The sequence below is a fragment of the Natrix helvetica genome (assembly GCF_964273705.1).
Source record: "Natrix helvetica genome assembly, chromosome: 6".
Classification (NCBI taxonomy): domain Eukaryota; kingdom Metazoa; phylum Chordata; class Lepidosauria; order Squamata; family Natricidae; genus Natrix; species Natrix helvetica.
In genome coordinates this window covers 70,626,370-70,643,160 of record NC_138553.1, presented here as the reverse complement: position 1 = coordinate 70,643,160, position 16,791 = coordinate 70,626,370, and the positions used below count along the sequence as shown (strand labels likewise).

At 36.8% G+C, this 16,791-nt stretch overlaps 1 protein-coding gene across 1 annotated transcript; it reads right to left on the bottom strand.

Moving 5' to 3' along the window:
* Positions 1-13,829: 13,829 nt before the first annotated feature.
* On the bottom strand, positions 13,830-15,155 carry LOC309394226 (zinc finger BED domain-containing protein 5-like; the record flags this gene model as incomplete). The annotated part of the gene is made up of 1 exon (XM_081957117.1): positions 13,830-15,155. One exon carries the CDS (start codon positions 15,153-15,155, stop codon positions 13,830-13,832), a length of 1,326 nt encoding a protein of 441 aa, XP_081813243.1.
* Positions 15,156-16,791: the final 1,636 nt, after the last annotated feature.

Here is a 16,791-nt window from a genome sequence, read left to right as displayed (position 1 = left end):
ACACTGTTTGTGGTGTTAAATTTCAGACTATACTTGTACAGATGCTGTTAAAATTGATATGGCTTTCTGGAAGTATATGTTATTCTCTGCTATTTAAAAGGAAATACAATAGCACTGGGCCCCTTCAGATCAAGCATTTATTTCAAAAAGCTTCTTTTGTTAAGTTGTCTAGAACAATAATGAAGCAGTCTTTAAAAAATAAGTCTAATAATGTGAACATTCTATAGGCATTTACAGTTATTGACTTACCTACTTCAGCAAACAGCCTGTTTAAGTTTCAGCTCAGCCTGATTTGCACACAAAAAAATATCTATCTCTGCCTCCCAGCAATTTGCCTCCTTGCAGCAAACAACAGTCAGTTTCACTTTCAATTTCAGCATGGCCTCCTGATAATCAACTGTTTCAGGCTGCAGGGATTGCCATAGCCTTTTGCTGCCTTCACAAGCCCCATTTTCCCTGTTTGCTGCAAGGAGGTAAATTGCTGGGAGGCAGAGGGTGGGGGTTGGCGGGTAGGCAGGGCTAAATTTGGTGTATAAGACACACCCAAATTTTCACACTCTTTTAGGGGGGGGAGTGTGTCTTACACTTCAAAAAATATGATACATTCTGACCCGGTTGTTGCGATTTGCCTCCCTGAACACTCAATTGTTGATAGACTTACACTTTAAAGTTATAAACTCTGTCTATCATGTGTGTTTGGATTCAAAAGATGCTCAGTATCTCTCAATATCTATTCTCTCATCTTAAAGCTTTTTTTAAAAAAAAATCACTCTTACAGCATTTTAATAGAGTCACTTAGCAAGGTGAGATGGGCAGTATATATATATATAAACAAACAAACAAACAAACAAAATGCCCTACTTGTCACATACTATGGAAAACCATGCACTTTATCCAAGTCTCTGTTCATGAATGGATTCTGCAAGGTTATTTATTTATTTATTTATTTATTTATTTATTTATTTATTTATTTATTTATTTATTTATTTATTTATTTATTTATTTATTTATTTATTTATTTATTTATTTATTCATGCATTCATTCATTCATTCATTCATTCATTCATTTGTCAAACATGTACAAAATAACAAGTATAGGTAACAAGCATAAACATGAACAAAGGAAGTAAATACAGATAAATGAGGACAGTAGGACAGGGACAGTAGGCATGCTGGTGTGCTTATGCACGCCCCCTTTACGGACCTCTTCAGAACGAGGTGAGGTCCATGGTAGACAGTTTGAGATTGAAGCTGTGAGGGTTTAAGGCTGTAACAGTGGAGTTGGGTAAAGCATTCCAGGCATTGACCACTCTGTTGCTGAAGTCGTATTTTCTGCAATCGAGTTTGAAGTGGTTTAGCTTGAGTCTGTATCGATTGTTTGCCCATGTATTATTGTTGTTGAAGCTGAAGAAGTCATTGACAGGCAAGACATTGTAGCAGATACTTTTGTGTAGTATGCTTAGATTGGACCATAGGCGGCACAGTTCCAGATTGTCCAAGCCCAAAATTTCAAGCCTGGTGGCATAGGGAATTCTATTGTGAACAGAGGAGTGGAGTGCTCTTCTTGTGAAATACTCTGGACCCGCTCAATCTTATTAATGTCCGATAGACTGTGTGGGTTCTAGGCGCATGAGCTGTATTCAAGAATTGGTCTGGCAAAGGTTTTGTATGCCCTAGTTAGTAATACAATGTTACCAGAGAAGAAGCTTCACAAAATTAGGTTAACAACTCTTAATGCCTTTTTGGCAATGCTGTTACAGTCAGTGATGGCAAACCTTTTCAGCACCAAGTGCCCAAACCAAAATGTGCGTGCATGTGTGCTGGTGCTTCAGCACCCACAAAGACGAACTGCCCATTTTTTTGGCTGTTTTTCGGGCTGTTTTCAGGCTGTTTTTCGAGCCATTTTCAGGTCATTTTCCATTGTTCTGGCGCCTGTGAAGACCAACATCAACATACGCACCAGAAATCAAAAGAGCAGCTGGTGATGGCACATGTGCCCACCAAGAAGGCTCTGTGTGCCACCTCTGGCAGGTGTGCCATAGGTTCGCCATCACGGTCCTAGGTCCTTGACAGAGTGAGGGTCGTCTACAAGATCATTTCTGCCCAACTTGTATTTGGTGTTCTGATTTTTATTGCCAAAGTGTATTGCAAGACTTAGTTCTTATTTTGTTTCTTAACCCTTGGAAGCTGGGTTTCTTGTCTTGACATGTTAACTAATTTTGTACTAATCCCCTTTTGCAGAACTGTTACCACTCTTAAGCTGGGATGGGTAGACTTTGGTTTTCTGAAAGCTTAAGAGTTCACTGTAAAGGGTCTTGAGCAAAATTCCAGCTGTTCTGTGAAAAAGCATCCATTTATCTATGGCCAGCAACAAAATATTAGTAAAGAAAGATAGAGAAAATCAGAATGAATCAGTAATGAGAAAGCTGAAGAAGCTTTTAAGAAGCACTTAGAATTCATAACCTTCACTCATCCTTTTTCTGTTTTCTACTTTTCACATCTTTGTTTAAAAGGCAATTACCCACTTACCGCTTCTAGCTAATTTTTATATTGCTGCTTGTATTGGGTTACACATTTCCCAGTTCTCTTCCTTCACTATAATTTCTTTGTTCATTAAGCGATCATCCTTTTTAAATGTAATTATCTGCATTCTCTGGGTTTTCAGTGAGTTTGTAGCATGTACTTGGATTAATAGACTGTTTTATTATGTTGCTTTTTCTAACACATTATGTTTTCCTTTACCTAAACTGATTGGCTATATACTGTACAGCTCTATAGAAAATCCAAAGCCGCCAGTGGATTTTTCATATTTGTTTTGCCAACTTCCTCCAGTCTCTATTGCATGTGCTATTGAGTGTAGCAAAGTTGTCTTCTGCAGGCAGGTTAGGCACCAGCCAGGAATTGATACCCTCACCCCCAACATCTGTCACCCTCTCCACTTCTCCACTTCTGTCCTCACTATGAAGAACATGATGCCACTGATACTACTTATGATGATGCTTGTCCCCAGATTTACTACAGACTCTTAAAGAACAAGAGCTGGAAGCCAATAAAGCTTAGGGGAACTTTGATCTAGTATCCATCACCAATGATGCATGTTGACTTTTACCTAGGAGTTAGGCATGAATGTCTGTAAAGGAAAGGCTGTTTAGATCAAATGGATTAGAATATAAATGGACATATAGCACATCTTGGAAAACCACATCAGGGTGAATTGTACATAGAGGGGAGTCTATTGAGAAGTGCTGAATTGTGGATTACCCTTGGAACTCAGAAATATTTTTTTCAAAAAACAGCCTTGAATAAGGTAAGGCAAATCACTTCCATATTGTTGCCCAAAAATAATGGATGTGCTTTCACATATCCACCAAGAGTTGAACTCAACTTGATTTCAATCTTTGGTTTCATCAGAGCTTTCATTTATCTCTGGGTTCTGAGATCTTTTCTCCTATGGATGGTTTTCAGAACACATTGTAAGAATAACTCATTTAGGTGGATCATGAAATTTCATTTAATGGATTCTTTAACAACAAAATGTGTTGCTATATATTTTATGCAAGTAAATCATCCCTTTAATTCAGTGTTCTTTTTTTAAAAAACTACCTTAAATGTTGATGCCATAGTACTTATTGGAATTATTTAATTATCAACCAATTAGAAGCAAGACAATAACCAAAAGGGGAGAAGAAGAAAAAGGAGGAGGAGGAGGAGGAGGAGGAGGAGGAGGAGGAGGAGGAGGAGGAGGAGGAGGAGAACCAATTTGCAAGTGTTATAAATGGATAATCAAACTGATTCTAGGCAGCCCATTTAATCATTGCAGGTCACATTAACTTTAGAAATTGCTTGTTCTTTGAACTAAATAGCAGCAAAATACAATTTTCATTAATTGCTGTTTCATAAATGACTGCTAGAATTCAGCATTCTATAGGAAGTGAATCAATTTGATCATGTTGACAGTAAGGTAAAAAACCTGATATTCTGAACTGTGTTTTCCACCAACATAGAAATTAGCTGAACATGGTGAACTCTCTCAATTAATCTTATGAATCATTTGCAACACGGGTGCACTGAATCATTTTTAGTGGCAGTGGAGGCGGATAATTGTTTATGGTTTTACTTTTAAAAAAATCAAATACAACTTTTATCAATATATATTAGAGCTGGTGGGGAACAATGATTCAATCAAAACTTCAGAAAATTAACTGAGAAAGAAATGTTTCCTAAGTTTCAAGTGTTCCACAAATGCCAAAAATAACAAAAAGGTTTTATTTCATTATTTAAGTAACAAAAAAAAGAAAAAGAAAAAGAAAATTATCAATCCACCAATGGAAAAAGATGGCAAGGAGGTGATGGGCAGCAGGGAGAAAGCAGCAGAGATCTGCTTAATTCATTCTTTGCATCTATCTTCAGGCAAAAGGAAAAAAAAATAGCCCAACTTATCAAAAGCATTATCATAGGAGACAGAACAGGAATACATGACAAAATAGGCAAGAAAGTGGTTACCATACATCTATCCATTTTAGATGAGTTCATATCACCAGAACCAGATGAATGGCATCTCAGGGCTCTGAAGGGAATGGCATATTTGATCTTGGAACCACTGAACAAAATATTTTGAATTTCCTGGAGCTCAAGGGAACTATCAGAGGACTGGAAAAAGATCTGATGTGGTTCCAAGTTACAAAAGGGGGGGGGGGGAGAGTGAATCCAGGAAACTACAGACTAATCAGCTTGAAATCAATACTTGGGGAAATCCTAGAAAAGATAATCAAGCGGTAGATTTGTGGGTGTCTAGAAATGAACAAAGTAATTACCATAAATCAGTATAGGGTTGTTCAAAATAGATCATGCTAGACAAAACGTATTGCCTTTATTGATAAAGTGACTAAATTAGGGGATCAGGGATACACTGTAGATATAGTACACTTGGATTCCAATAAGGCATTTGACAAAGTAGACCACAATCTACTTCTTGGTAAGATGTGGAATAGACAGTACCACCACCAGATGCATTCATAACTGGCTGACCAACCACACCCAGCATGGGGTCTGTGCTCTTCAATATCTTCATAAATGATCTAGATGTGGGGGTTGAAGGAGAGCTCGTTAAATTTGGGTGACTTAGAGGTTTTATAATCTAACCCCCTGCTCAAACAGGAGACCTTATACATTGGACAAATGCTTTGTCCAAATCTTTTCTCGAAAAATTCCTGGGATGGACACTCGCAATTCTGGCATGCAACCTGTTCCATTGACTAATTGTTCTCATTGTCAGGCAAGTTCTCTTTACTTCCAGGTTGGATCTTCTTTAACAAGCTTTCTGGCAATTTTATGAGTTGACACACCTGACACTTTCATTGTTTCTTGTCCTGCCTTCAGATGCTTTGGAGAATAAGTCAACACCTTCTTTCCTGTGACAAGCCCTTAAATATAGAAAATATGGCTAACATGTCATCTCTAATCCTTTTATTCTTTAAGCTAGACAAATCTAGTTCCCTTCATGTCCTTCCTACATTTCAGTAAGGTTTCTTATTATACAGATCCAACTATTGGATCTCGGTGAATGGGTAAACACATACTTTTATTTTATTTTTATTTGGATTGGTTTGGATTTATTAGATTTATATGCCGCCCTTCTCCCAAGGACTCAGGGCGGCGTACAGCATTAAAAAACACATAGTACAAAAGTTAAAAGGAAATTAGAAACAGTCCAAAAAACAAACCCAATTTATATAACACTCACATTTTAAAAATTAAATAAAATTAACAGGCCAGGCCGGATTGCTGGAAAAGCCAACTTTTTAGGGCGCGTCGGAAGGACCGGAGGTCAGGGATTATGCGAAGCTCCGGGGGCAGCTCATTCCAGAGGGAAGGCGCTCCCACAGAGAAGGCTCTCCCCCTGGGGGTCACCAGCCGACACTGTCTGGCCGACGGCACCCTGAAGAGGCCAACTCTGTGGGATCGTACTGGACGGTGGGAGGCTATTGGTGGCAGTAAGTGGTCTCGCAGGTACCCTGGGCCTAAGCCATGGAGCGCTTTAAAGGTCATAATTAGTACCTTGAATTGCACCCGGAAGACAACCGGTAACCAGTGCAGGCCGCCTAAAAGGGGTGTAACATGGGAGCACCTAGGTACCCCCATGATAACCCGCGCGGCCGCATTCTGGACCAGCTGAAGCCTTTTATTATTTTATTTATTTATTTTATTTATTATTTTATTTTAATGTAATATTTTTATTTTCCTTCTGAAGAGAATCAGCAGAAAATATCCAAGACCATATTTGCTTATTGATTTGTTTGTCTCTAATTCTTATCTTTGCTCTGCTCTGATACCTAAAACGTATTTCCAAGGCCTCCCCTTTCTCAGCTTATCTTGCTGGTTCATTTATCTAAAAAGACTTCTTCGTCCATTTCCCTTGTGCACTTAGAAAGCGTTCCCAGATGAAACATGGAATGTAGGCCTGCATGTGGCATGACAAGCTCACTTGTTGGCAATGCAGAAGTTGTGGCTTTGGTGTGACCTTTGATAACAATCACTGTTGGTAGCCAGGGAATGTTGAACTCATTGGCAATAGTTCTTTAAGATCTCAGGCCCATGTAACATTGGAGTCCTACTTAATTCTATATTTAAACCTAATTGTTCAGTCTCCTCAATACTGCTTTCAGAGTAGAAGGGGTCTTGAACCTTTCTCATACTTGATTGTCCTAAACAAAGCTTGAGCTACTTTTAAAATCTTTTTTAAAATGTATTTTTAATATTTGACCTTTTCAGGGCAGTCTATATTTGGTATATCTTTTAATTCTGAGATCGGGGTCTTTTTTTTTTTTTTGGGAAGGGAAGTATTTCTCTCTTCCTCTTTCTCTGGAAGAGGTTATTATAAAATGTAAAACATGTCCTCTTTTCACTCTGTTCCTTACCAAATTGATCCATTTGGCTTCATCCCGTACTTTCACTTTTTATTTTTCAAAGGCAATTCATGTGTTAAGCTCGTGTATTAAGGCATACTTCTACTTTGGTATGGATTAAAATAAATGTAGGGGCCTTGTGAGTTGGTGTGCTTGTCAGAACTAATTGTGTCCCAGGGTTTATTAGCATTTCAAGGAGCTAATCTGTATTTAAAAGTTTACACTTCTTACTCCTTGAATCTGTGAGATCGCAGTGTAAATCTCTGAGAAAAGATACATTGAGTGTGTTGTTTTATCTGTGTACCAGGATGATTTTGTTGTTGTTTTGAATGGGAAAATATCTTTTTCCATTTCCTCTGGAAAATCATAGCACGGAACGCACCTTATAGTTTTGAGCCTTCTTTGGCATACAGCAGCCTGAAAGTTTCTGTTATGAGGCTGAAAAACATTTTCAGAGGATCCTATGGGGCAGCAAGTTTTTGGGAAAAAAATCAAGTATGCAAGTTATCAAGATGTATCACATCAAGATGTATCAAGGCTACATTCCATTTTTATGTTAAAAATGAGTAGTGTGTGGTTGAGACATATATGTTTGAGATATAATGATGCGTGGCCTCAACTTCCAAAATAATTGAAAGCATCAAAATAAATTTCAATTGTTTCCCCCCCACCCTTTGACATAATATACATGTCCAAATCCCCTCATTTAAAACAACCACAAAAACCCATTTTCTCTTGTATAAAATCAATTTTAAGGCATTAATGCTTTTCCACAGAAAATTGAAAGAACAGTATTTTATTTTACCACAAAAACAAACGATGAGCCACAAAATATAAAAATGTAAATGCTAAGATTTAAAATAAAACTTCTAAATTGAATGTATACCTTTATATCCCTCTGGTAATATCATTTGTTTCCAATAAGCATAGGCCCAGAATAATTTTTGGCACCTAATAAAAAAAATTAATTATTTTTTCCTTCTACACCACCTTACAGTCATTATATCAACATTATTATGTACATGTACATGTAAATATTATTTCACTATGTTTATAAACCTTTATACACAGTTCTCTCTCTCTCTCTCTCTCTCTCTCTCTCTCTCTCTCTCTCTCTCTCTCTCTCTCTCTCATCTATCTATCTATCTATCTATCATCTATCTCTCTATCTCTCTATCTCTCTATCTCTATCTATCTATCTATCTATCTATCTATCTATCTATCTATCTATCTATCATCTATCTATCATCTATCTATCTATCTATCTATCTATCTATCTATCTATCTATCTATCTATCTATCTATCTATAGTTTTTTGGCTTAATTAATTTTATTCTTGTTTTGCAGCCATATGTACCAATTGTTTCAAATTTCATAATATTCTGACTCTTCTTTGTCTTTTAATTTTAGTGTTAATTTGTCCATCTCTGGACAATCCAAAAAATTTTGTATCACTAATTCATCCGAGGGGATATTATTTTGTTTCCAGCATTGGGCAAACACTATTCTAGCTGAGGTCAGCAGAAGTGTTAATATATACTTAATTTTCTTTGTACATTTCCCTTTGATTATTCCCAGCAGAAAAAGTTCGGGTTTGTATTTTATTTGTTCTCTTGTAATTTCTTGCACCCATTTCCAAATTTTTGTCCAATATTTTTGAGTTTCCAGGCAGGCCCACCATATGTGATAGAAAGTCCCTTGTATTTTTTTACACTTCCAGCAGGTCAGATTCATGTTTGGGTACATTTTAGCCAATCTCGTTGGTGATAAATGCCAACGATAAAACATTTTATACATATTTTCTTTGAGTGCTACTGATCGTGTTAGTTTATAATTTGTGTTCCAAATTCTTTCCCAATCCACTAGATCTATATTGTGTCCAAAGGTTTTGGCCCACTCTATCATGCAACCTTTAACTTTTTATTCTTCTAATAAATATTTGTAAATTTTTGTTATGAATTTATTTTCCAAGCCAATTAAAATTTTATCTATTTGTTATAATTCTGTGTATATTCCATATTCTTTTACATCCTGTTTGTATCTCGATTGTAGTTGAAGATATGGCAACCAGTCTATATTTATATTTTGCTCCTTCAATTCCTGATTTGTTTTCAAATTTCCTTGGATGTCTAAAATTTCACTATATCTAACCATTTTCAATAGATCTAGTGTATTGGGATGTGTCATGGCTTCCATAGTGGAAAGCCATGTCGGTATTTTCATGTAGTATTTTTCTCTAATTTTATTCCAGACCTGTATCAGTGCATCTCTAATATAGTGTCTATGAAAGTATTTTTGTCACCTAATAAATTACATCTGGATTTGAATCAGATAAAAGAAGTGTGATGTAGGAGAAAAGAATAGGTTTGAACTCCACAGAACAAATGACAATATTTAGTAAACCTTCAGGCATAAATCTTAGCCTACCAAGTAATTCAACGCACCAACTGCAACTGAAAGAATTAATTGAACATTTCATTCAATTCATTTTTATTTTTTAATTTAAAAAATGGCTTTGTAAGCACCTACACCTTTCTTTTTCTCCTTGTTTCAAAAGACTCATCTGTTAAACAGAGTAAACCATTATAAGGTTACATTCCACACTGTACACAGCGTATAAATATACCTCTAACCATACATAGCACTTAACAACCTACAACAAAACAGAGACATTTTTTAATTTATTTAGCTCCATCTAGGGCTTCTAATTAGATAAGCACCTTGGAAAAACCTGCTATTATACATTCAAGTAGTGACTATAAGATTAACACTGCTATTAGTATTCCAAAAGTTAGAATGATTACCTTTAAAGGCAGAATTTGCTAATTTTATTTACAAGCAATGGACTCATATTTATGACGGTAGCAATGTTCTGGGTCATCTTTTGCAAGCTTGACAAGCAAAGTCAATAGAAAAGCCAGATTCACTTAACAACCATGTTAATAACTTAACAAGTGGAATGATTCACTTAACAACTGCGGAAAGAAAGCTTGTAAAATGGGGGAAAACTCACTTAACAAATGTTTCTCTTAGCAACAGATAATATGGACTGAACTGTGGTCGTAGGTCGAGGACTACCTGGTACCCCAAATCTGTGGATACTTTATTAAACATGAAAAAAACCCTCTCTAAATCAGAGCTTCTCAAACTCTGGTCAGACTTTCTAGGGAAAAATGAACAAATTTAAGAAGGGGTGCACATTAAGTCAGCCTTGCGCATAAAAAACCCCCACATCTGGTGGGAAAATTGGCTCCATATCTTCCTGAATCTGGAGTGATCCCATGAAATGATTCCTCTTTTTAAAGAATAACAGCACCATATAGTGTTTTATTTGGCAAGAATATATATTCTATGAAAGGGAGAACTTTTCCTCCCTGCTCTGGGTTTAGGGTTCAGCATGTTGGAGAATGCACCTGGTGTTACAAATCAATTGGGCTGAAGAGGAATTGGTATAAAGTGATTGCTGATTTTAAGACATGGCTCTGTGACATGGGGAGGGAACTGGTTGGGGAGGGATATTCTCTTTCTCTCCCTCTCTTCCACTTTTACTTCAAATCGCCGAACTGCTGACATTTCTGATCAACAAGCTCAGTGTCTTAGCCCCTGAGCCATCACCTTTGCTATCTATGTTTCTGTAATTGTGATGCTTCCAGAATTTTATCTGCATACTTCCACAAAATTACATGTGCATTTTCAGCACATAGAAATGCAATATTTTGTCATTAGAGCTTCCAAATCAAAACAGGAAAAATCTGGATTGATCAGAAAATGGAAGCAAAATGGGACAGTAATTCTCTTTCACAACAAAATAGAAGTTGATAGAGTTTTTATTATATATGTTATATATGTGTGTATATATACATCATTCATAAATATCTTAATTCTCTTTCAAAAATTAACAAGGTATAATGTAACGTAATTCTCAAAAAGCTGTTTCCTGAAAAGTCATATAACACCAACTTGTGTTTTAGGCTAGGTCTTATTGCAAAATTCATTTGACAATTTCCCTTAATTTTCCTTAATTATGAAGTGATTGGGAGAAAAGGGATGGTGATTAGATTCTTTATTCATTTCAATAAACAAAGTGATATATTTTCATTTAAGCTATCTCCCTCTCCTCCCTCCCTCATCCTAATACACTCATACCAATTGAAACTACAAAATTCAGTTTGAACTGTGAGTTGGCAAAAGAGCAATAGAACTTAGAAATGATCAGATGGATCTTAATTAAGGCAAATTTAACCCTCATTTCAGAAATAGTCCTTAAATAAAATGCTAATTAAATAAAGAAATAAATACTAAATAAAATACTAATTTCATTTCAGTTTTCGTCCATCCATTATGTTTTTCTTCTTTATAGGATTGGACAAAATTGTCAGGAAAATGATATTTTAGAATCAGGACATCCACCGCTTCCAAATTTAGTCAAATGGGCTGTAGGATTAATGCAATCAAGAGGGATATTATGTAATTTAATTGTACACAATTTTACAGCAATGTAAATTATTTTTTTTCAAATAAGTTGATACCGAGCCAAATATAGATATATGACAGAAATACATTGACCACCAAATGAGAAGGAAGGACTGGAGAAGAGCCTGATGCTGGGAAAGATTGAGGGCAAAGAAGAAAGGGACGACAAAGAATGAGATGGCTGGATAGAGTCACTGAAACAGTTGGTGTGAGTTTAAATGGACTCCAGAGGATGGTAGAGGACAGGAAGGCATGGAGGAATGTTGTCCATGGGGTCATGATGGGTTGGACACAGCTTCTCAACTAACAATAACAACAACAATGATAGAAATGGTACTAGCCCTTTATTTTAAGGGCATTTTATTTTAAGGACATTCATTTTCATATAAGGTTGCATAGTAGGAAGGAATATTTTGACATTCTGAGTTGTGCATTTAGTTAATAAAGGTGAAACTTCAGCTTCCAAACCTAGAGTAAACCCCATAAAACAATGAATTGGGGATAAGTGCAAGCAAAGACAAAATAAAGTAGTTGCTCTATTATATATATTTGAGGATCATCAGAATGAAATGCTTCTACTTTTGACAGACTAATTTTTATCCATCCAAACACCTTGTAAGATAACCTACTTTAGTCCAGTTCTTAGGATATAATGTTGCAGTGCTAGAAAATACTACCTCTTAATATTTATTTTGTGTTGCTTGGATCCTTACAGTATGAGGACTCCAAAAGATTGTATAATTTGATTTGAACAAGTGAAAAGTATCAACTTTCACAACAATTTGTGTTTCATCTCTCCCAGTACTTTTTGCGTTCCTTTCCCAGAAACACTATGTATGGAACATCTTCTAAAATCTATGTTTACAACTCTTGTTAGCACAAGACTCCAGGGCAATCAGGTAATATGACAGCTTTGAACGTTCACTCTTTTATCTTTGCACATTTTCTGATAAGATGAAATAAAATGCCTTGAAATTTACCCAACATTTCAGCATTGCAGCTAATTCAATCAAACTCCGTAAACTTTTTCAATCATAGACCAGCATCAGGTAGCATAAAACTGTAACATTTACAACCAGTAATTTTTTAAAATCTAGAGCAGGGGTGTCAAACTCGATTTCATTGAGGGCTGCATTAGGGTTGTGTTTGACCTCAGGGGGCCAGGTTGGCATGGTCAACTTAATGTCACTCATGTCAGCCCTCTGCCAGTGGGGTCCGTTTTCGACCACAACGGCCTTCTGCAGGCATTGCCAGCAAAAACAGAACTTGGAGGGGGCATGTAGCCCCCACAGTCACATTTTTGGCTGTGACGGCTTCCTGCACCCATCTGCTAGTGAAAATGGAGCTCATGGGACTGTGGTCCTCCTGAGCTCTGTGTTTTCAGTGACAGAAGGCTCCAGGAAGCCATTGAAGCTGAAAATGGAGCCTGGGAGGGCTGCATGGAGTCCTCCTGAGCTCAATTTTTGCTGCAGAGACACCATGGGTCAGTCCTGTGCTGTTTTCAGGGCCAGATCTAAACACCCTGTGGGCTGGATGTAGCCTGCAGGCCTTGAGTTTGACACCCATGATCTAGGTGGTAAAATATAGCAAAAAGGAGAGAGGGAGAGAGAGAGAGGGGGGGAGGGAGGGAGGGAGGGAGGGAATGAACTGAAGTATTAGCACTACTAACACTAATATCAGCAATTAGTAAACACTAATACTAAAACTATATATAAGAACAATGATTCAACATAGAATATAAAATGGTGTAAACATGAATAAATGCATGAAATAACAACTGAAAAAAGAAGACAGCTATGATTATAATAAGCAATCTGAGCTGTAAAAAATATGAAACTTAGCATTATGAGCAGAGAACTATGAAAATTATAGCTGAGCTTAGCTTAAAGAAAGATTAACTGTATATCATAGATGGAATGGAAAGCAAACTCAGCATTTCTGCTTTCGGCCAGCTTCCCGCTTTAATAGTACTACTTCTCCAGCTTTTCTCTGCATTGCATCAACCAGTTTAAATGTCTGTTTATACCATTGACAAGTGTATAATGGGAGAATAAAGACAGCAGCCATATAACTAACATTTTGTTGTTTCATTGCCAGATTTATATTTCAGATCTCCGGTTTAAACTACCCATCATAGCATCTTCTCCTCTACTTTTCCCCATTATAGCAACCCCATGAGATAGTTTGGGAGGAGAGAGAGTGACTGGCTTACTTTTATGAACTTTTATGGTTGTGCCTGAACTGCTCAGGTCCTGCTTAGTTTAAACCAGTGTTTCTCAAACTTTTTTTAACCATCGCCCCCTTAAGACACAATTTGATTTGCCACCGCCCCCTAAAGATTATTTAATTGTATAATATACAAAATGTATTAAATTGCAAAATGTATTACATGTAAATAAATTTTAATGGTGCAGAACAATGTTTGATAAACTCAACTTTTATTCAGAACTTTTAATGAGATGGATGACACTGATGTTTCGCAACCAATTCACTCACTCTAGGATCGATGTTGCTTAGAAGTAGTCTCAAATCTCCCCTTTTTACAATTTGCAGGCGATTTCTTTGCTTGGTAAGAAGTTTAGAAACCACACTAAATCCGCGTTCAGCCATGTAAGATGATGGGAAAGCAAGAAAATAAAGTTTAATTGCCTCCCACAAATTTGGATATCTTTCAGGAATTTCTTTCTGCAACCAAAAATCCGCGTACGATTTTTTGAAGAGAGGTTTCAATTCAAAGTCGTTCTTTACAGCAATTAAGTCTTCTTGAATTACAAGATTAGTGTCACTTCCACAAACATAAGTAAATGGATTTAGCACCCAGTCCGGGATTTCCATATTTATAAGATCTTGGTATCTTTCAATCATGTTCTCCTGCAGAGATTTCAAATGATCACAATAAATCAAGAGGTCGTCATCTACTATAGAAGTATCAGTGTCAGCAATTTGTAGTTTAAGAGTTGGAAAATGAGACAAATTCAAACGACCAATGTTTTCTCTGAAGAAACGCAGCTTTTCTATGAAATTACAAATTTTAGATTTTGCCTTAATGAGGCTTATATCATCACCTTGTAATTGCAAATTTAAATCATTGAATATACAGAACAAATCAGTTAAATACGCAATATCCGTTTTGCATGCCAAGAGATCATCACTCAAATCACTGCATTTATTTTCCTGTAAAAATTGCACGACTGTGTCGAACAGAGAATAAAATCGTTTAAAACAGTTTCCTTTGGATAACCATCTCACCTCGGTATGTAGAAGGAGACGGTCAAATTCTTCGTTATTCTCAACACACAATTGACGTAATATTCGAGAATTGAGGGGTTGATTCTTAATTTTATTCACTGATTTTACAACAATGCTGAGGGAATTATGAAGACGACAGCTCAAGTTTTTGGCAACCAAATGCTGTCGATGAATTACACAATGTATCGTAAAAACGTCTGGTACTGCCTTTTTTAAATAAGAAAGAAATCCCTTGTGTTTTCCTGTTAATGCTGGAGCACCATCTGTAGCACAAGCAATGATGTTTTTCATTGGTATATCTTGTTCTTTGAAGAATTGTTCAACTACCGTAAAAATAGACGCACCTCGAGTGTCTGTTTCCAACTCCTTAGCAAACAGTAATTCTTGCATTACTTCATTATCTTTAATAAAATGAGCATAACCCAAGAGCAGTGCTTCATTGCCTGGTAGCGTAGATTCATCCAGTTGCAGGCCAAATCTTTGTTTTTTCAGAATATCACACAAACTTTCTTCAATATCTTCAGCCATTTCATCAATTCTTCTTCGAACAGTATCATCACTGAGAGGAATAGATTTGGTGATGACACTAGGAGAGCTATGATGTACTACTGTGCGCAACACTTCTTCTACGACAGGTAAAAGAAGCTTCTCTCCAATTGAATGCGGTATTTATTTATAGGGGGAAAATGTCTGGACCAAACATAATCACCAATGATCTCAAATTATGTAGCAGCACTATACCTTTGGATATTTGGCTTTTTCTTCTTTTGGCTAAATGGATTATTGATGAGCTGTTGGCTATAGGATGACTACATCATTTGGAGGCTTCATAGAATTGCTGTAATGAACCATGTACATTGCATATTAGACCTTGTAATGTCCGATGTCCATGGTTCATTAGAACAATTTTGTTTGGACATAGCCCTTCCATGCCTGTGTGATGCAAATTTCCCATACTTCGTGTCTTTTTCAAACAGTATCTGTCATTGTCAACATCAGTAGCCGTAAAATGTGTGGATTTCAACTCCCAGAATTTCCAGCCAGCATGTCTGGGAGTTGACGTTCATAAATCTTAAGGTTGCTGAAGTTGATATGAAGCAGGAGTTTAATGCCATTGTGACACACTTAGGTCAACAACAACAAACATTTATTATTACAGTCTTAGACCAGTGACCAGAACAAATAAACGTAATTAGTATATATACCCTTAAAACATTTAGTGCAAAATAATAAGTAACAATAAAATCTATAATAAAATCTAGTGTCAATTATACATGGTCTAATTATAAGATAGTTGCAATCCCTAAACTGTGTGGCCCGTTGTAAGTTCAACACTAAAAAGGGAAGTGACTAAGCAGTGCAAAGGGTTTGCCACATTTGTTATGTAACATCACTATGATGGAGAAGACACGTGTTTGCGACGAATCCCCAGTGCTGCTGCACAGAATCTGGCCACCTGCACTGTAGTTGCAGACTGTTTATCCTTAAGCAGCCACTGGCGATAGGTAGTGTTGGAACACCCCAGGATACCTAGCAGTTATTGGCAGAACATGGTTTTTTCCTAATATCTGTAAAACAGGAACATCTAAGGAGCATGTGCCCACAGTCTCCACCTCTGCTGAGCCACAGGGACAGAGTCTTTCCGTGAATGGTATCCTTTTATACTTTTCCATACAGGATGGCTGATGGAAGCACATGGCACCATGCCAGTGCAAACTGACTAAGATAGCTGGCAGGAGCAACAACATATCTAATAGCAGCTGGAGCCAGAAACAGTGGAGCTTTCCCTAAGTCCTCCTGCCTCTCGATGACTTCCACCCTTTGTCACAAGGGGTTTAATGTCTGCTTAAGAGAAGGCTGCTTGTAAATATTTATTTCTAAAACAACCTTGCCTAACTGAAATTAGAATTGTTAATAATCCACATTTCTGAGGCAAATACCTATAGGCTACAGTGCCTCTGAAACATCGCATTAGCTTGGTTTCAGGCTGATTAGATCATTCATACTGCACTTCATGGGATCTTTGAAACAGCAAGGATATAAATATGAAGGTAGTATACAATGACACGTCATAATGTGGCAGAATGGAAACTAAATTATTTGAACGTGCCACCTACAGAATTAGTTTACCTTCTTGCTTAAATAATCTTAGCAGGCTGGTTTA